This window comes from Macaca fascicularis, chromosome 5 (genome assembly GCF_037993035.2).
Source record: "Macaca fascicularis isolate 582-1 chromosome 5, T2T-MFA8v1.1".
Lineage (NCBI taxonomy): Eukaryota > Metazoa > Chordata > Mammalia > Primates > Cercopithecidae > Macaca > Macaca fascicularis.
Window position 1 is genome coordinate 105,283,726 of NC_088379.1, and position 20,042 is coordinate 105,303,767.

The 20,042-nt window shown below is 43.1% G+C and overlaps 1 protein-coding gene across 2 annotated transcripts; it reads right to left on the minus strand.

Annotated features, from left to right (window-relative positions):
• Positions 1-497: 497 nt before the first annotated feature.
• C5H4orf54 (chromosome 5 C4orf54 homolog) lies at positions 498-19,766 on the minus strand. Of its 2 annotated transcripts, none has more exons than XM_074040964.1 (2): positions 15,277-19,766; positions 498-5,182 (listed from the first exon to the last, which is right to left on the minus strand). In XM_074040964.1, the coding sequence occupies exons 1-2, from the start codon at positions 18,598-18,600 to the stop codon at positions 5,114-5,116; spliced, it is 3,393 nt and encodes a 1,130-aa protein (XP_073897065.1). In that variant the 5' UTR covers positions 18,601-19,766; the 3' UTR covers positions 498-5,113. The 2 variants fall into 2 exon arrangements, with proteins under 2 accessions (XP_073897065.1, XP_045248624.2); XM_045392689.2 differs by having other exon boundaries at positions 13,171-19,766.
• Positions 19,767-20,042: the final 276 nt, after the last annotated feature.

Genomic DNA, 20,042 nt, shown 5'->3' on the forward strand with positions numbered 1-20,042 from the left:
ACATATTACAGCATTAATCTTCATTGTGCAGTAGATTTCCAAAATGTATGTCTCTGATATGTAGTTTCTGAGAGGGATGGTCACATTACTTTCTGGGGCCCCAGTGTGGACTCTCAGGCACACAGGTTGTCTGTGTTGCTCTTTGGTGTCAGTGGGGTGTCAGCACCTTGGTAGGTGTTCCTCACAATGCTACTTAATGAGCTGAGATCAGACTCCTTAGGTTGGCCAAAATACTCTGGGTACAGGAAGTAAAATACTCTGGGTACAGGCAAAAATCAGTACCAGACTTCTGACAGCCAGAGCTGTAAGATCATAAATTTATGTTGTCTTAAGCCACTAAATTTGTGGTCATTTGTTACCACAGCAATAGAAAATGAATAGTACCTGGATGTGAAATACTAATAGAGTATTTTAATTAAATGAAGGATTTAAAGTAGAAGAAAATAAAACTATCCAAAGCTTGTTTTTTGAGTTAAAATAAAGACAGACAATGCGTGTTTTCTTTGAAGTAATTTTTACTGGGAAAAAAAAAAAACCAATAAAACTTTTTTTTTCCAAAACAGTCAAAATAAAAGACCATTACACAAGATTGCACAATCATTTACAAATGCTGGCAATTAAAGGTAAGTAGGCTAGTCTCACAGAATCCTTGTCTAAATAGTTTACTCCATATTCAATGCACTGAAAATGTGATTCTCAGAGCTGTTGAGATTCAAAGTCCCCTTGGCTGGATTCAAAGTTCCCTTGGCCAAGTTCATTGCATTCTACAATTGAATCATATCAGACCTCTGGTAGGAACCTTTTCCACCAAGATTCCTATGTTGAGAGCAGTTTAAAATTTCACATTCTTCCCATTTACCACCAGCTTTTTTCATAGTCCGGGGTATAACATTATCCAACATCCTTCCCCATTAATCACACAATTTACTCTCCTCTTTTCCAACATAACTTCTACAGTGTTCACATTCTTTTCAACCACTGCTGTCTTTACTATACAATAGTATAATTTATATGTAAATACAGAAACATATGTCTTCAAAGTGGGGATAAAAAGAAAGCATCACCTGCTGTGGATACAGGTATGGTAGGTTATTCAGGGAGCCCTGGGAAGGACTTCTTGCCATTAACACTAGCCATAAAAAGCAATTATGAAACTTAAAAAAAGAAAAAGAAATCAAATCAGATGTGTATGTGTGTTTTATTCTGCACCATGATGAATTAAACAAGAATAAATCTAATGTGTTCTAGTTGCAACATGAAATACTGAATGTAAACAGCTTACAAACGCTGCTCTGAACATTCAGTTCTCTTCTGAGACACAGGACATACAAAGGAGTTCAATTTTCAGACTCTTCCCCTGGGCCTAGTACTCACACATGCCACAGATGGACATGTTTTTTACCCCAGAGGACCAGAGTCTGCAATTCTGATTAGATTCAAGCTTAAGGCACCAATTAGCAAGTGCTACATGCTTTATTAATGATTTTATGCACCTGTGAGGTCTACTTAGGACCCAGAAGTTAGTTAAGAATATATAAGCAGTCTTTTGATAATATATATCTTATTTCTACATATATCTCCTTAGAAATTATGTGAAAGCCTAACAAATTTTGTGAATTTGATTTTTATAAGCAGTTTTCTCAAACAAACTTACACAAAAAATTTCCCCCTTAACAGTACTGATAAAATACAGGGCACCTTTTTCTTTCAAGTATTTGGGTGAAATAGCATACCCTGAGAATTTGGGGTGCAAACCTACACCTTGTAAACTGTAGAATGAAACTCCTCAAGCACCACATAAGTAAATGTATACCATGATAGTTTTTAAACACAAAGACTATTGTTGAATGTTGTTTTCCCATGCACATATACATACTTATCATGAGATTATAGTCAATCTACTTAGGAATCAATACTGTCCTGTCCTGCAGTCCAAAGTATTATTTCAGGTAATGTGAGCATTCAATTTGTAGCAAACACAGACTTTGATTTCTATGAAGTATGAAAACAATTAAGATGTATCTTTTTAAGAGGTAAAGATGATAATGTCAAATTTGAAAATAAGAAAAAGGAATTTATATCACCAGATATTTCCAGTGACATAAGGATGTATTAGAAATGCGTGTCAATAGTTGAGATTTGTTATAAAGATATAAAGTGTAATTTGCTTTAGCTTATTTACTCCATGATAAATGGACATACAGAGAGCCTATCTGCTATGTCATTACCTACATATCTGGGCCTTCACTTAATCCTGAGGGCAATTTCAGTGAGTACTTTTTAAAAAAATACATTCTGGTGAATTAAATTTTTATATGGTTACAAATGTGTTCAGTTTTCCAGAAACGATTGAAATGGAACAGATTTCAAATATGACCATTTTATCAAGAAGTAAAAAGTGGCCCTTCTGGAAAACTGAGCCACACATATAACCCTAAGAGGATATTATAAAAGCCAGACTCTGCAAATCTGATTAGATTCAAGTTCAAGGCACTATTTAGGAAATGTTTTACTAATGGTATTATAGTAATAAAAAATAAAGGGGAAGTTCAGTAGCTAAAGGGACATTATTAGAGTAACAGTTTTATAGGTCAGAAGGCTTCCTAGACTCTTGTTTGATTCCACCTGAGTTATAAAAGGAAGGGTATATTACTTCATTCAAATATTCATGCAACCTCAAGAAATGACAAAACAATAAAAATAAAGATTGAGATTTACCTCATGCCTGTGAAAATATTTTTTCCTATCACTGGAGGTAGTGAATGGCCTAGCAGCTTTGTATGATTTGGTGAAATAGAGAACCATAAAATTATCAATAGATGACGTGATATTAATAGAACATTATTTAAAAGTTGCGTTTTTAACCACTTGGACATCACTGTGTCCTTGGCAACTTCCTAAAAGGTGAAGTCTCTTGTATAGAACAAACAAATGAAAAGCTTTTTCTTTCTTTCCTTAGTTTGTGTCCTAATTTACCTCAATGTGAGAATTTAAAACTCAAATCTGCTGGCGAGAAACACTGATACATAGATTATGGGCCCCAAACTCTCAACTCTTCCACATTTTCTAGGGAAGGAGTTGTTTCTCTTTTTGAAGAGTTGGCGAGTGAGCGGTCACTACTCAACATGGCCACTGGTTTTTCCTGAAAGTCACATTTGGCTTTAAACCAGTCTTACCAAGTTTGGTACTATCCACCCAAATCCTATATAGGTTTCACCAGGTGTATTCAAATACTGGAGGTTTCTTGGTGTTGCTTTCAGTAAAATAAGTGTAAAGATTTCTGAAAGGGATTCTACTTTCTTGGGTCAATATTAAGTTACCTTATACCCAGCCAATCTCTTCTGAAAACGAGGAAGCTCTGATGCTGTAAGATTTGTTCCCCAGTGGAGAAAACCTCGGTAAGTTCTGGGGGGAATTGATTGATATGCCTGGGTAAGAAGACCTCTAGGATAAAGAAATATCTTTTTCTTGAATTTGGCACAAGGGCGTCTTTTTTATGCATAGAGACTATGTTTCGTATTTCGTATCTCATAAAGTCTATAGCTTCATTTCATAGCTCATCAGCACAACAAGCAATTGAATCATGATCAGAGTTGACTATTCCTGCCTCAAACCTTTCCCTATACCCAAGAGAAGCTTTTTTCAGAGTAAGATCCCTTAAAGGAAGACCCTGAAAGTTAAATTAAGTTTTTTTTAAGAGTCCGAGATGGGAAGCATAACTACAAAGTAACAAGATTATATAAATCATACAAAACTCAGTCTCATAGTTTTTTACTCACACTTTTCGTCACGAGTAGCATAAAACTCTGTGGCTTATGAAGAAATTTTAAGCAGAAATAAAATATTGCTGATGATTAAAATAATAATAGGGCATTAAAAAAATTACCAGAATGCTTTATCTTTCAACAAATTGGTAAATAAAGGGAGATTCTCAAAAAAAAAAAAAAAAAAAAAGCCTGAGAAAAACTTCAAATTATTCCTTTAAAAAGTAATTAAGTAATATTTCAACGTAACATTTGCCAAGTATCTATCGATACACTTATTATGGCAAGCTAAATATTTATCTGTTCAATCAAGTCTTCCAGTCTTCAAGACTCACTGCACTCACTCACTCAAATAGCCTTCAGAATTGGGTTACAACTGAGACAGTACTGAATGTCGATAAAAGATTCCGTGATTTGGATTCTTGACATCTCTTCAAACCTGCCTCATAAGGAGCAAGTGTTGTAACTCTAGGTTACTGTTATTGGGATAGCAAGGCTAGGGCTGGAGTGAATCAGAGCCACTGAATTAGTGCCGTATTCTACTCTACTGCCCCAAAGGGTCACTCTTTAAACTCCAAACAATCCATGAGAGACATGAGTATGCAACTATGGAGGGAATTATTGAAGAAAAGAAAAATGCTATACACCCACAAAAATAGTTGGATTCTTAAAGGAAAATAGATATTTTATACCTTTCTGAGACTAAGTACTTAATTTTAGATGCAATCATTGGCTTTCCAGTATTTCAAGCTATTCTATTTTAAGACAACAAATAGTGTTGTGGCATTGTACAAATGGGAAAAATAAAATAAAGCACAAACATTAAAACCACCATTTTTCACAATCACATTTGAAATCATGCCAAACCTAATAAAATAACACATAGAGCATAACCAAGAGCATGGGTAGGTTTGGCTGATATATTATTCAAAGAGCAGACCACCATATTGCAAACTTAAATATGTACTACAACTCAGCCAGCTAGTCTTGATATATTCCAAGAACCTATAAGGAGATTCGTGATCCAAATTACTGATTTGCTAGCTTGGTTCACAACAGAATCAATCCCATTCTGTTGCATGTTTTGACTGAACAATGGGAACAAAGGAATTGTTTGTCTAGTCACAAGTACAGGGGGAAAGGAGGTGAATAGAAAGTTTATATCTTGTGTTGAAGTATAAAAAGAAATAGTCATAAAGGGAAAAAATGCAACCATTCAATCAACTTAATAAAATTAAAATAAAAACTGCCTTAAGAGGGTTATTCAGAAAAATACAGAAACTTACACACTTGGCTTATAAGCAGCAAAAATTAAGAATAACACATGTGGAAGAAGTTTTCCAGATGAATTAATTCTTAGTGCTATTACAATGCAAATTCCAGATTAAAGAAGAATAGTCCATCTTTTTGTCTTGCTCCTATAAAATAAAAAAATTTAAAAAAAAAACATAGTCAAGGAAAACATTTTTAGTTCTAAAAGCAAATTTCACTTTTACGAAACAAAAAAAATATTAAAATCCATTTTATTTAACTGTTTGGCTAATTTCAATGTCAACAATGAAGTTAACATTTTAAAATGTGCTTGGCAAATGTGTTTATGAACTTACTGAACATTATGCCAACTTCGAGAAATTGCCCCAACTGGAACTTGAATCAAATCTAATCAACTCTTCAAAAATGACTTTAAAGTTAAATGCTCAGTTTCATTGAAATCATTCATAGCAAAGATAAAATAATAGATGTATTTCTAATATTAGCATGCAGAAATATTTAAGCTAAATGGAAATATTTGAAATTTAGTTATCAATCTTATTAAATGAGTAAACTCCATACTGAGAATTCTTGTAAAGCAAATGACCAGTACTTAAATTATGTCGAAATTCACATAGTACATTTTGTTTAAAATAAGATGTACTGATTAGAACCTAACTTAGTTAAATCAATTCTAGAATAGCATTGACATGTTTAAAAGCTTACTGAAGGTTAGCCTTTTCTCTCTATCTCCACATAAGTTCTAGCATATCTACCAGAACTTTGCCTAAGTAAGCTTTTTTTTTTTTTTTAAACATTTGGGAGTTGATATTTGAACACAATATTATGAAAACAGAAATAGAGTGGCCTTCAGGTAATATTTGTTAGGGATTAAGAAGACTCATGTGAAAAATAACCTCCCAAAAGTATCAAATAACAGCTGTCTAGCCAATTATATGCACTCAGAGTAGCAAGGCAAGGGACATTTTAATTCTGTCATCTAGAAACAAACCTGTTTAAATATGTGTTTTAAAAAAGAAGTCCATAAGAATAATTTTTAAGCTCATATGTATATACTCCATGTTTATTTTATTGTGTTGTATTTTATATTGAGGAATGACCTGCAAGATGAAAGGGACCGTTGTGAATTTGGAGACCCCTCATTTGCTAAATGTAAGTTTTTCTACCTTAGGACATCAAAAGCAGCAATAGAAAAATAAAATTTGATTACAAGAGGGAGAAAAGAAAATATGGGACTCAGAAGAATAATTTCAATGTGGATCCAAGGATTTGACAACAACTCTGGCTGAGTCCTATCACAAGGCAAGGTTTGCAAAGACTCCTTGAGCAGTGAGAAGACATTGAAGGGAGACAGAGAGACAGAAAAGAAAGAAACGGTCAAGAGAGACATTGCACTATAGGACACTAATAGTCTGAGAAATGAAGGAGAAATCTGGTTATACAATCTACTAGGATCATATTTAGGGATTGATAGTATAGATACTGCCTTTTTGGATATTCACAGAATATCGCTTCTGCTTACACTAATTTCAGAGGAATTTGATTTGAAATTGAGAATTAGTAAAGTTGCTCCCAATTCCTATTAAAGACAAAGTAATAAAAATCGCCAATATAGCTAACCTGTCAGAGGCCTCACAAACATTTGCTGCAGTGGAATGGATCATGAAGAAGTCAGTAAAGATGAAGGATGACTACACTGTGTCACCAGGGAGTTTAACTGGATGACTTCCCACGGTTTTAGGACCAGAACACATGACAGAGTTCAACAGGGATCCTGGGTCAGATTTTCCCTTTCTCCACGCTGGCCTGTGCCCAGACAGAGGGGAAAATCACCACACACAGCTGGCAAGCTATGCTCAGAGTTGTATAACATTCTGGAAGGCCTTGGGGGATACTAGAGTACCCTGACACACAGCCAACTGGCCTGCCCTGAGCCAGCTAGCTCAAAGAGGACTGCAGAGCTGTGGGCACTGCCTCCGGTTTGGGGAAATACAGAGCAATCCTGGGCACAGGTCCATGATGCTTACCCTGGGAGTCTGCATTGATAAGAGCTGATTTTCTGCTCTGGTGAAGGGCCCTGAGAAGATAAGGGGATTCTGAGGCATTTATGAGGGAACTTGAACACTTACTACATGCCATGTATATGTGCTGTCTTCTGTCATGGTTCTGTAATTCAGTCTTCACTACTCTCCTGAAATGTACCCCATTTTACAGATGAGGAAAATGAGGCTCAGTGACAGCAAGTCACTTGCCTGGACTACACTGTGACTAGTAAGTAAGATTAGTTACTTAGACTAGTAAGTAACAGTATTAGAATCTGAGTTGGGGTTGCCTGACTTCAAGGCACACGTACTTGTGCTTTAGTAAAAGCCACACAGCTCCCCTTCAACTAAAATGCTTTAATTCACTGGCATCCAAGAAGATTTCACCCTTACCTTTATAGCCCACATTCTTCTGCTTTACATAAACAAAAATTCTCCCACCGCTGGGAGCCACAGCTCCTAGGAGTCCTTAAGCTGGCTCAGGTTTCTTTTTGGGGCATACAGTGTTCTAAGGACAGCTAGTTTTTTAATAAATGAAAAGCACACACAGAGTTTTAGTATATGCTGAACACTGACAGATTCAGGGTCAGTTTCTTACCTTATTCCCTTTCCCTGCCCTTTGCCCCAAACCACAACACACACACACACACACACACACACACACACACACACACACACACACACTCCACGGCAGTAAAATGGCCAGAAGATTCTATTTCCTCTGAATGAAACAGAAGTTTGGAAAATTAGCAGCAGGGCAGCCAGTCAAATGCCAACTGTGTTCTCTTCTCCCATCCACAAGGACTTTAATATTTCATATAATTAACCCTTTAGCGGACTGATGTGGCTGAGAGGAAAAATGCAAGGGCTGAAAAATTTTGGAGAAGTTAGGTAGTGGGAGAGTCCTGACACAAAGAACAGATAAGGGAAGAGGTACAATTTACAACAAAGAACTGAGACCAGAAAGCAGAGAATAAGACAAATAATGAACAAGGGGGTGATCTATAAAAGAACGGGCATGGAGCTCCAAGTGCCTGGATTTCAATAGCTGTTGATGTGGGACAAGTTAATGTTTAATTTGTCAAACAGAGATTAAAAATAGTACCTACCTGTGTTAGAAATTCAATGATGTTAAGTCTTGGTATATACTAAATGATTCATACACACTAGCTATTACTTTTCATTTTTTTATTAATTTTAGGTAAGTTAAAAAAGAAAATATAAAGGCAGTGGAATTTTGAAGAAAGGTATGAAATAGTAAGCTAGAGGAAAGCCACAATGCAATTAAAGGGAAAGGGAGAAAAGAAAAGGCAAAAACAAAAAAATACATTAAGAAGATAAAAGAAAACGGCAGCTATATACAATAATTGGGAGAGGAAGTCACTACCAAGTTAGTGGGGAAAATAGAAGTAAACTAATCAATTCATGAAGGTAATTATGGAACGAAGTGAAAATAAAATGTCTAGGTTATAGCCTGTGGATTAGCTACCTGGCCTGCATGCGCTGAGTCACCAAAGTCCCTGTCCCTCAGATGACTTGCCTGGGCTGCAAGTACAATGCTTTAAGAACATTCAGGTGAGGGAGCTGGAGAACCCACCCGGTCCTACCCTTTAAGCGGTCTAATCTGTGATAAAAACAAACTACAAAAAAAGTGAGGAAAAGGGAAGAAGTAAGGTGGCAGCACATTGAACTAAATCAAGTTGCAGTGAATGGAAAATGAGAAACCACAGTAAGGAACAAGTTGCAAAAAAAAAAAGCAAAGGACAGAAAATAAATTCTCAAGTAAATGGCAATGGGAAAAAGACAGACTAGTGGGACAGACACCAGGAAGTAACTCCAAAGAAAAGTGGCCTTAGGGAGAAAAGGAAAAGGAGAAATGGACAGCAAGAAGAAAACGCCTGTGCACCACTGCACTCCAGCCTGGGCAATGCAGTGACTCCACCTCTAAAAAAGGAAAAGACTTTGGCATGGAATATTTAGGTTTTGAGTCCCAGTTCTGTGACTAAGGAAGGGTCACTTAATCTCTCTATGTGCCAATTTCCTCTTGGAATTTTAGTACAAAGAGACTGGGTTTGATAATCTAAGGACCAGTCTAGGGACCCCTTAGAATAATAAAACAGCTCTCCCTGAATCCAGCCCTTGCTCTTCCTACTTCTGTTGCTGATGCATGGGGCCCTATACAGGGGGTAGAAATAACTCTGAGGAAGTAAATAGAAAAGAAAGACCAACAATGCAGGAGCAACATGAAACACAGGGAGAAATGAAGAAACAAAGGCTTACGGTAAAAAGAGAAAAAGGACATAAAAATGAAACAAAATAATTGCAGTTCCCTTAGGCTGATATCCACTATTTGTGCCAATGAAAGTTTTCTTTTATTAATATTACATATTTATTTTATCTTTATGCCCTTGTAAATTGTATTTAGTATCAAGTCTCAAAATCTTAAAACAAAAATATAGCATCTAAGTGGATGGGCAGGAAAGTATGTCAGGAAGAGAAAAATATAGCCATGTGCCTCAAATAACAGAAATCTTAAAAAAAAAAAAAACTCATTAAAAAGTTTTCAAAGATCATGTGAAGAGGGAACATTAAAAACCAAAATAGACAGACAAAAAGGCCTAACAACAATGAAAAAGAAAGTGGTGAAGTTTTGCAGCTGGTGTGCCTAGTGCACTGGTGTGTTGCAATTGGGTTACTGCTGTAGCCACCTGAGCAGTTGGGTCCCAGGTGGTACACAGTCTTGTCCATTAATCACAGTGTGAGATGGGAGTCCTAAATAATAATAAAATGAACAATATTATTACTTTTTAGATGTGGTGTAGCATGGCAAAATCTGAGAAATACTGGAATATTGACCACAGGATGAAGAGAAGTGAGAAAAACTCACCTATAAAAATTTTTTTAATAAGGGAACATTTATAAGAGAATAATCAGAAAAAGATAACAGCAGCTGTTTATGTCCAAATATATACGGGAAGGAAAAAAAGTGAAGCTCCCTGTTGCAATGTGGTGCTAAAAATAGATGATGAAATACTTATTATTTGAACTGGAAGGAATCTTAAAGGTTATGACAGTTCTTGAACACTTGTTTTGTAGTTTTGTGTGTACAAGTTTGTCTCCTGCTGGAGTGTAAGCCCCTAATTTGTGTTATCTGTATGTGGGTTTATGGCCCCAACAGGGAGTACACAGTGGCTGGTGGAATGTAGGCATGTAATTCATGCTTGTTGAATTAGCGCATTGTGTTGAAACATTCATTTTACAAATGTCCAGAGAGGCAAATGGAAACACAGATGGTTAATGGCCAAATGCCACCACAGAGCAGATCCCAGGTGTCCTTGTTGCCAGTTCAGAGCTTATTACACCTTCTTTACTGTCCCTTTTTTGCTCCATGCATCACACCAAGGAACACAGAGTGGTCTGCAGGGAGCATGGTGTCGCCCAGGAGTTAAGAGCTGGTTCTAAACATCCTGGTTGTCTCATTCTCTGGGGACCTCAGCAAACCATTTCTTTCTAAGTCCCAGTTTTCTTCTCTGTGAAATATTGTGGTCAGATAAAAATAATTTACATAAATTCTCATTTGAAAAGAGCACATAAATCTACCCTACCTCAAAACAAATATCTGCAATAAGTCTGGTTTTTAAAGGAAATTTTGACCTGAAATCACCTTTCAAGATTTCTCACACTGACCATCTATATGAGCATCTTGAAATATCTGAACAGTACTTACAATTTTTTACACAAGGAGAAGAATTACACACTTAAAAAAAAATCCATCCGGCTTTTCTTTGGAGGGTGGTATTGAATGTTCAAAAACGTGAATTTTGAAAAATTTTTAATTCATTATTTCAATTTGGCTAAGTCAACTTTTGCCTACATACAAAAAGCTAATCTTTAGTTGCCAACCAGATTTGGCCTTTCTGTCTATCTTTAGGGCTTTATTTACTAAAATAAAGGTCGTGCTTTCAAAAAGGGAAAAATTTTCAAATATCACCATTCAAGTCCCAAATGCTAAAAACTCTAATGCATATCTGTGTCTATTGGAAACAACCCCAAGTCTAATCTCTCTAGACTCAACAGACAGGAGAAAGGCCAAAGGCAGCTGCTTAAGAGGATACTGTGCAAGTGTGTGCCCGATCCTCCCTCCTCTCTTCCTTGTCCTCCCTTCCCCTTGCTTCTGTACCTTCACAGCTTGCACAAAGGTCTCATAGCATTAGCTGGTCCCAAACAGCCCTAGGTAAACACACCACCTGTCTAAGCGATTAAAATACTTTTGCCTATAGGCTACTCTTTTCCTTCTGCGAAACTAATTCTCTAATTCTGAGTTTCCTACCCATGCATATTGAATATTTTTTTAATTTTCTACACTAAACAAAATATGACTTATTTGGCTTTAATTTTCTCCCTCCCCTCTTTATATGTTATCATCACACAGTGCCTGTTGCAGACTCTCCCAGAAGAATAATTAAAATAATGTATTTCTAGATTGCAGCTAAAATGAGGCGTGTGCTTTCAACTGAATTCTTAGAGAAAGGTTTAAGGGTTTTTTAAACAATGCCTAATGTTGTCTTACAGTCCAATAAGTGTAATAATATTCAGTAACAATCCCTTAATTTGAACAAAATTTTTAGCTTGCAATACACTGTTATATCATCTGATATTTAGATACATGTTTAGGGTTAGATATTATTGTCCCCACTAGAGATGACACATGAATGCTAAAAAGCTTGTAATGCCCAACATCACACAGCTGGTGAGAAGCTGTGTGACTCCAAAATCCAATGATCCTAACTCCAGAATGAAGGCTCTTTCATTGCACAAAGCAACAATATTCCCGTTCCTTTTCAATTATAACAGAGAAGAGAGAAATAACTTATTTTTTATTATAGAAGCATAAATAGGATTTCTCTTCTTCTTCTTTTTTTTTTTTTTTTTTTGGTTCAGAATATGATCTTACCAAAGACTGAAAGTCCTAGAAGCATTTATAATATCACCCTTTCCCCATCTGAAGAGAACAGGAGTGTAAGGGGCAAGTTTGTCCCCACACAGTTCTGACACCTTTACGCTCATATCTGAAGGTGTCTTTGCCCTGTCATGTGTTTGACCTGAAGTGTCCCGGTTTGAACAAGTAAAGCTCCCTCTTCCTATCAAGTTCCATGTACTGTATTTCCAGGGATTCCTGTTTGGACATTTGGATTAACTTAGGTGTCAGGAATCTATCTACTCTGATTTCCTTTACCTGGGGGTAGGTGTAGAAGTTGATTCTTTTCTGAAGAAAGAATGCAGACATGAAAATAACAGTCTTGTGGGGATTAGCAGCAAAGCATAATGTGTTCAGTCTGAACAGGACTGGATTAAACACAGCAACTCCATTCAAGCAAGGAGTAACTGCAGCTCCAGAATCCTCCATAGAAATCAAAGTGTGTGCGTGTGTGTGTGTGTGTGTGTGTGTGTAAGACACATTAAAGACCTTGAACTCATCCTAAGAATGTGTTCTGATTATCTGAAAACTGAAAAACAAGAGCTTAAAAAATACAGCCGCTTTTATAAGCAATTTCAAAAGGAAGATACAAGAGGAGAAAGAAGCTTTTCTGCAGATTTTAGAAAATGTTTCTACAAGAAACATCTGTCTTTGCTTCTCCATACTTCTGGGGAACAAACAGATTGAAGGGTTTTGCAATGACCTCCTAGGATGTTCAGTGCCTCCTGTCCCTGGGGCTGTCACAAGCACAGTGAGGCTCACTCCACAAAATCCAAGCTGGATTTTCATTTCTTTGCCCTGACAACGTTTACAACAGACTGAAAGGACAGACCCAAGGTTCACTCCCCTTCTACTCTCAGGTGGGAAAAAACACTCAGGCAATCTGAAAAGGTCAAAGGGCAAAGGCTGACCTTGGGGACTGAAGCCTGGAGAGAGGGGGGAATCCTGGCAAAATTATCCCCTTTGTAAATTGGATGTGGTTTTGTTCTATTCTCTCAAAACATCCATTTTTAGAGACAGCCTCCTTTGTTGTAAATCTCTTACTTCAAACACAAACAAAAAAATTATTGTTCTTACTCTCTTAAACCTGATTATCAAAGTGAAATTCACTTACCAGGAGTGTTTCATTCCACTTCCTGGTGGCTGCCCATCATCTGTGTTCTACCACAAAGCTCATGGTCGTGCCATCAAAGGAAGGGGGAGCAATGATCCGTGGCCCCAGGGGCTGTGAAGTAATGCTGATGACAGGCTTGCCATGCAGCTGGGCAAAGCCCTTGGCCCCTACAAGTTGAGATGTGGCTGCTGGGGCTGAGGAGGATGAGGCGGCTGGAGACTGACCAGAAGCTATGAAGTATGGGGCCTCCGTGAACGCTGCAGCTGCCTCTTTGCTGGAAGGCTCAGCCGCCATTGGGGAGAGCTCACTGCCTCCTGGAGTACGAGCAATTGGTGTGGGCTGCAGGGCATTTGTGGGCAGAACAGTGGGCAGAAACCCAGGGTAAATCATGTAGGTAGGTCCATAAGCCCCAGGACTCAGGGCCAAGGGAGGCACAGGGATGGACATGGGAGCCACAGCCTGCTGCTGGGAGGTCATGGGCACATCCACATACTGCCCTGTCTCAGGGTCAAACAGTCTCCGGGTCATGGGCTGTACCGGTGTGTCCACCAGATAGTACTGGCCAGTTGTCACATCCAGGAGCATCTTACGCTGGGTCTGTTGAGGCTGTGGCTGCTGGAAGGGGTCTGTGGGAACTGGAGCTGAGCCTGCAGGTGCAGGAGCAGGCATGCTGGGTGGGGAGAAGCAGAGGACCTGGGGCTGGGCCCCCTGTAGAGTGAAGGGCAGTGGAGGCTGGTGGTAGATGGTGGTGGGGGGATGCTCAGGGCTCTGGGGCCCTTGGGGGGCAGCTACTGTCTCCCGGGGGTTTTCAGGTTTGGTACGCCAAGCTGGTCGGCTGGTTCCACTAACCTGAGAGCCTTTGGAGCTACTGGGGACCTGACTGCGGGCACTCAGTGGGGGTAAACTACAGAGAGTGGCAGCTGAGGAGTTGGGGGGCCCCTCCCTGGAAACCCCAGGCCTGCTAAGAAATTCCCCTGCAGCAGAGCTTCCTTTAAGAGGGATGGTCAGGTAATTCTCACAGTCACTGTTGCTCTTCTCCAAATTGCTGCCACTTTTCCTGTTGGTCACCTCATCAGGAGGTGTCCGGGTGGCTGGAGGGATCTTGAGGGACCGGAGTCCCTGCGATTTGATGCCCTTAGCCGCTGAAGGACTCTCTGGAGAAGGCCCTTGTGGGAACTTGCCAGCGACACCCCCAGTTTTCTGGATGCTGCTGGCACTTACAGTGAACACGTTCCGGTTGCTGGGGAGTGGTGGGAGGGGCTGCAGGGGTTGTGTTCTCTCCACATCCTTGTGGACTTGGGGAATATAGAGAGATCGGGGTCTTTCTCTGGCCAGGTTCTCAAAGGCCGCTGCCCTGGCAGACACACTCTCAGCGCTGGGGTTGGAGTTTCTCCGCTGCAGACGTTCTATGGGGGCCCCTCGCAGGACCACACCAGCTTTGTTTCCTGTGCCCCGTTCTTCCACCTCACCAAGCCGTTTGGACAGCTTGTCGTGGTCTCCCTCAGCACCCACCACCCCTTCCCTCTCCTCACTGGCAATGAGCGACAGCACGTGGCTGTCCATCATCATAGGCAAGGGGTCGCTTTTGCGCTTCCACTCATTCCTGTTGAAGCTGTACAGCTCTTCCATGGACCTCACGGCTGCAGTCAGCTTCTCCAGGGCATTCCGGGCTGGCTTTGTGGCTTTCCCTTCCTCCTTGACCTCCTCCTCCTTGAGCTTCTCTGGGGTCTTCTGGGTGGAAGCCTTGGAGACAATCTTGAGCACAGGCAGGTATGAGCCCTGCTCGGGCTTATTGGGGGCAATGGTAGCCACAGGCAGCCTGCCAGATGCCCTGTGAACCAAGACTGTCCCTTCTGGGGAGGAGGAATTCAAGACTCTGCTGCCGCCCCCTTTGCCCATGCTCTCCCTGGGCTCTCGGTCCATGCTATCTTCCCTCTGGTTCACTACAGCCTGGCATGTAATCACCATGGGAGACAGGGATCCAGATCCGCCAGCTGCTGCAGACAACTGCCTGGATTTGGGTCCAGTCAGCCCCTGCTCTGGGGTAACACTGCCCTTGTCACTGCTATCCCCTGACCCTTTAATTAGTTTCCTGACATCTCTCACCTGGTGGAGGGGGCCTGGAGCCTTGGACTTGTCTCTGATGTCTCTCACCTGGAAATGAGGCACTTTTTCTAGGTTGTCCCCGCGGAAGAGTTTCTGCTGTGCCCTGCTATTGTCCTCGATGGTCTTGAACAGGTTAGACGCGCTGCCACCAGCCAGCTTGGGTGTGAGCAACTTGGCAATGTTGAAGTCTGAGCTCGGCTGCTGCACACTCCCCAGCCGGATCTTGATTTCGGGAGCCTTGGGTCTGATCACCGCTGTGGAAGTGGCCTGAGCAGCAGGATACTTGGTGGCCTGCTTCCCCGGCTGCTTGTCCTTGGGTGTCTGCTGGATGTTGGGGACAAAGAGGCGTGACATGATGGTGTTCTTGCTGGCAGAAATCTCCCCGAGATCAGCCCGCCAGTCGCCTCCTTTGGGCAGCTTCAGCTTCCCGATAGGGGCTTGCTCCTCTCGCTTCTCGGCCTCTTTCTCCTTCCATGACCGGAACGCACTGTTCTGACTACGGAGGAAGATGCCCTTGACGGTCTCTGAGGCACTCTTTTTAATTTCACACACTTCTGTGTGTCCATCGGTGAAATTCCGGCCAGGGCCTGCGCTGCGCTCGCGAGGAGTACTGGCTTTGAAGACGGGGGATTTGGAGCCCGCCACGGACCCCTCCCCGCCCGCGTCGGACACGCTGACCACGGTGAACTCGGAGCCGGCCTCGGAGTGACGAGAGCTCTGCCTCTGCAGGCCCCTCTCTCGCTGCCTCTCGCTCCCGGGGGCGCCCTCCGTCTCCTTGGAGGTGCCTGTGAGGTGGTGGGATGTATCCGTGACTTCTCCCCTCTCCATTTTGAATTCGTGTTCCCGCTGCATCTTCTTGGAAATGACATTTTTTAGCAGACTAGAGGCGAACTTGGACTTCTGGGGGCCATCAGCGCGGGAGGCGGGCTTGCTGCCCTCGGAGGTCTCGGAGCCGTCGTCCGTGTATGCCGACCCGGGACCCTTGCCGGGGCCTTTGGTGGTCCTGCCAGGCCCAGGGGCTGAGCTGGCTTTGCTCTCACTGCGTACATTCAGGGGCTCCAAAAGGGTGACGACGCGCGAGCCCGTCTGGACCTGCTTCTGGAAACACAGGGGCGTCTCCACATGTTTGATTTCCCCCTCGACTTTGCTAACCACGAACTCCAAGGCCTTGGTCTGAGACTTCTTGGACTGGATGTAGAGCTGGTCGGCAGTGGCCCGGGCCCCACTGCCCTTCCTCAGACCTGCAGCCACAGAGGCCGCGCTGCTCCTGAGGAGGCTCTGCTCCACCCTGGCCCCAACACCCCCACATTTTAAGTCCAGGAAAGTGGACCAGCGCCCAAAGCCCACTTCGGAGAGCGTGGCGGAGGACTCCCGGGAGCTGATGTTCAGAGCCTCAAAGTAGGGGTAAGCCAGGCTCCGGAAGGCCCGGGAGGTCAGGTTACGCACCTCTTTGTCGGCATCGTCCAGTTCGCTCACGGCACTGGAGGCTCCGCTGGAGTAGTCCACCAGCTCCTTTGCCCGGATGGCCCCGCACCTGGTTTGCAGGCGAGCAGGGACAGCAATGAATTTCTTTGCATGGTCCTGAGCCACTGCTGCAGCCGGGTTTTGCTTCAGAGAACTTGAATTGTGTTCAGCAGCTGTAGAGACGCGGAGGCTCATGTCGCCTTCATGCTTGGCAGCATAAATAATGTTTTGCTTTGCACGCACGTTGCTAGGCTCATTTATAGCCCGGGAAGCCGGTTTGATTGATAGGAGGATCTGGCTTGCTGCACTCCCACAGCTGCTTGCGGCGGCGGCGGCTGCCCCTGAAGCTGCCTCCGGGGTCTCGGGCAAGGCCTCAGTCAGGGGGGCAGTGCCAGGCCCAGTGGGTGGGGGAGTGGGGCCACTGTCAGAGGGGCCGCTGCCCACTTCCGTGCTGCTGGTGTCGCGGCCACTGTGGCCTGCATTGGGGCGGGCCAGGTCGCTGCTGGTAGGGCTGGGCGTCCGGGTGGTGTTGGTGCTGGGAGTGGTGCTGAGGTAGCAGCTGTTGTCGTCGTCCTCTTCGGTCAGACTGGTGGTGTCCCCTGGGGTCTCGTCGCTGCCACCAAAGGAAGCATAATCCACGAATGAGTAGATCACGTTGTTGTCCTCGAAATCCCAGCGGGAGGCCAGTCCCACGTCGAAATCCATGTCCTGTTCCACCTCACTCAGCTGGATCTCATGGGTGGTGATGTAGTGAGCCTCTTCGACTTTGGGGGGGTCCCTGCTGCCCTGGGACTTGGCAATAATGTCCCTGCACTCTGTTCCATCTCCTGCCCCTCCTCCCCCTCCTCCTTTTCCTCCTCCTCCCCCTCCTCTTGATATTTTCTCTCCTTCTCCTCCCATGGGCTGGCAACCTTCACTTTCACCAGTCTCACTCTCAAAGCCTAAGGATGAAGAAGAGGTGGCCAGAGCCCCTGTGGATGTGGTGGAGTCCTCCATTTTGGAAAGGCCATCCTCTTCTACTTTGTTCATCGAGGAGGAGGAGGAGGAAGATGAGAAGTTGCCACCCTCTTCAGAGGCAGAATGCTGGGATCTAGAGAGTTCGGAGGAGGCAGGATTGTTCTGGGGGCTTGGAGTCTTGCACTTTTGACTGCTGGGTTCATCTTGGGCTTTCTCCTTTGGGCTCCTAGAGGCCCTCTGATCCCCAGGGCAGTGCCCCAGGGTAAGTTTCATGGTCCGGGGACTCTCCCTCTGGACTTCAGCTGAAGCGCACATCTCCACGTATTTCGCTTCTCGCTGGGAGGAGGCTGAAGGCTTGGGAAGTGGCCACAGCTGCTGCTTGAGCTCCTGGCTGTCTTGAGCACTGCTCACCCCGTCCCCTACCTCCGCCTGTCTTGCTTTCGAATTCAGCTCAGGAGGGGCAGCTTCCATTATGAGCCCTTGCCCAGGTTTCAGCGACAGGAAAAGACAATGGTGAGCACTGGGGAAGCCTTGGGTCCGTCTCCCGCCCCGGAGGGGCTGCAGAGTTGCCCGAAGCAGGGTCCCACGTGTCTGGACTGGCCCCAAGGCTGTAGGCACCGCTGCCACTGCTGCCACCACCTCCCAGTTCTTCAGCCCCTGTGGCGGGGCGGCAGCAAGCCTGAGGGAGGTGGGAAGGCTCCTGGATGGGGCGGTGGAGGTGGTCTGTGGCTGGGGGGCTGCTGCTCTGGCCGAGACTGTGGCCAGTGTTCTGTAGCTGAGCTGTCTTGTCCAGTTGTTTGCCTGGCCCCGTCGGCAGCAGCGAGGAGTCTGAATGCCATCGGCCACGGAAGAAGCAGCATCTGTAGGTTGACCCCGGGACTCCCAGAAATGAAAGGAAAGCATGTGCTGTTTCTTGTGAAGCCTTGTCCCTTTCCTGGATGGGGCGAGAGAGGGTCACGTCATTCCAGAAATATTTTTAGTGTCCATTCCCTAGTCATATCGAAACCACACTTGAGGGTAAAAAGAAGAGGCTCTAATGAGATGAAAAGAGAAGGTTGGGGGTGGAGGAGGCATGTGGGTTCTAATTCAAATCAGCCAAATGTTCTATGTAATCTATTATAGCGATGTCTAGCAAGTATGAAATTATTCTTTCCTCACAGTCATCTTTCACTCTCATGTTTCTGATTAAATGGTTCCCCCCACTTGTTCTTAAATAAAATTCAAAATTTTCACGCATTTCAAATGAATTAAGGACACTCTGGAAATATTTCAAAGTCTCCCTGGTACATATGGTAGCTTTATATTCGCCTCAAAATCTATGCATTTCTTTTTCTTTGGAGAGCCAAATCAGATGAGTTTTGGTAGTAAAACTTTTCATAGGAATAGAATATTCCATCCCTTTTCCCCCAAAGTTACACTCTATGAAACATGACCTGTTTGGTTCAAAAGGATCTCTCCTGGAATCCTTACTGTGGTGACTCAAATTATAAAAGGGCAATTTTCAAAGAACTAAACTTAACACTTTAAGTAAACTTTTCATTATAGTCACTAAAAAGGATATGTGGAGCCAAAATTGACACTACTTCAAATCCCTACAGTGCCTTAATCAATCTGAAAAAAGATCCCTAAACTTGTAGAACCATGGCAAGACAATAAACCTCCAATTAAATATAGCCTGAGCTGCAGCCTCATGATTCAGTTACACTGGCTGAATTCCAGGCCTGCAGGGCACTGAGTCAAAAAGCAAAATAATAACCAATACACTTACCCTTCAAGAGTACAGTGCAGCTTGGAGGGAGATTCAGAGAGGAAATGTGACCCACTGGCATGACCCATGGAAATGAAGCCAAAATCCCAGTTCACTGACTCTGAGGTACCTCCATTTCAGACAATTCGGTAGTTGTGCAAACAAATTTGCCAGTCCACTTAAGATGGGGGTCTGTGCTGGCCATCCTCAGAGCTGATTCCTTGGGTACTATCGGTGGAGAACCATGATGCTTGGTTTTGGTGAGATCTGACCCTTGTCACCTGCCAGGCCCAGTTCCACCACTATACATAGTCTATGTGTCACTTATGCCGATTGAATAAAGCACTATTTTAAACATCCACATTTGTGGGGAACAAAAATAACACCATCAACCATCCCCTTTCAACATGAATGCCACCTCCACACAGAAAAATGTTCTTTCCTCCGAATAGGCATGTGGGTAGGTATGGAGTGGGAGCCCCTAACAACTGAAGCATCTACCTTCTCATACTTGGGCTGTGGACAGCTCAGGCCTGCCATTATCCTCCCAACTCCTTTCTGCCCACACCACTGCCATTAAAAGTATGACTTAAGGCAA

Bases quoted from the DNA above. Each gene is read 5' to 3' on its own strand.
- C5H4orf54 (XM_045392689.2), bottom strand. From the start codon at position 18,600: ATGCTTTCCTTTCATTTCTGGGAGTCCCGGGGTCAACCTACAGATGCT.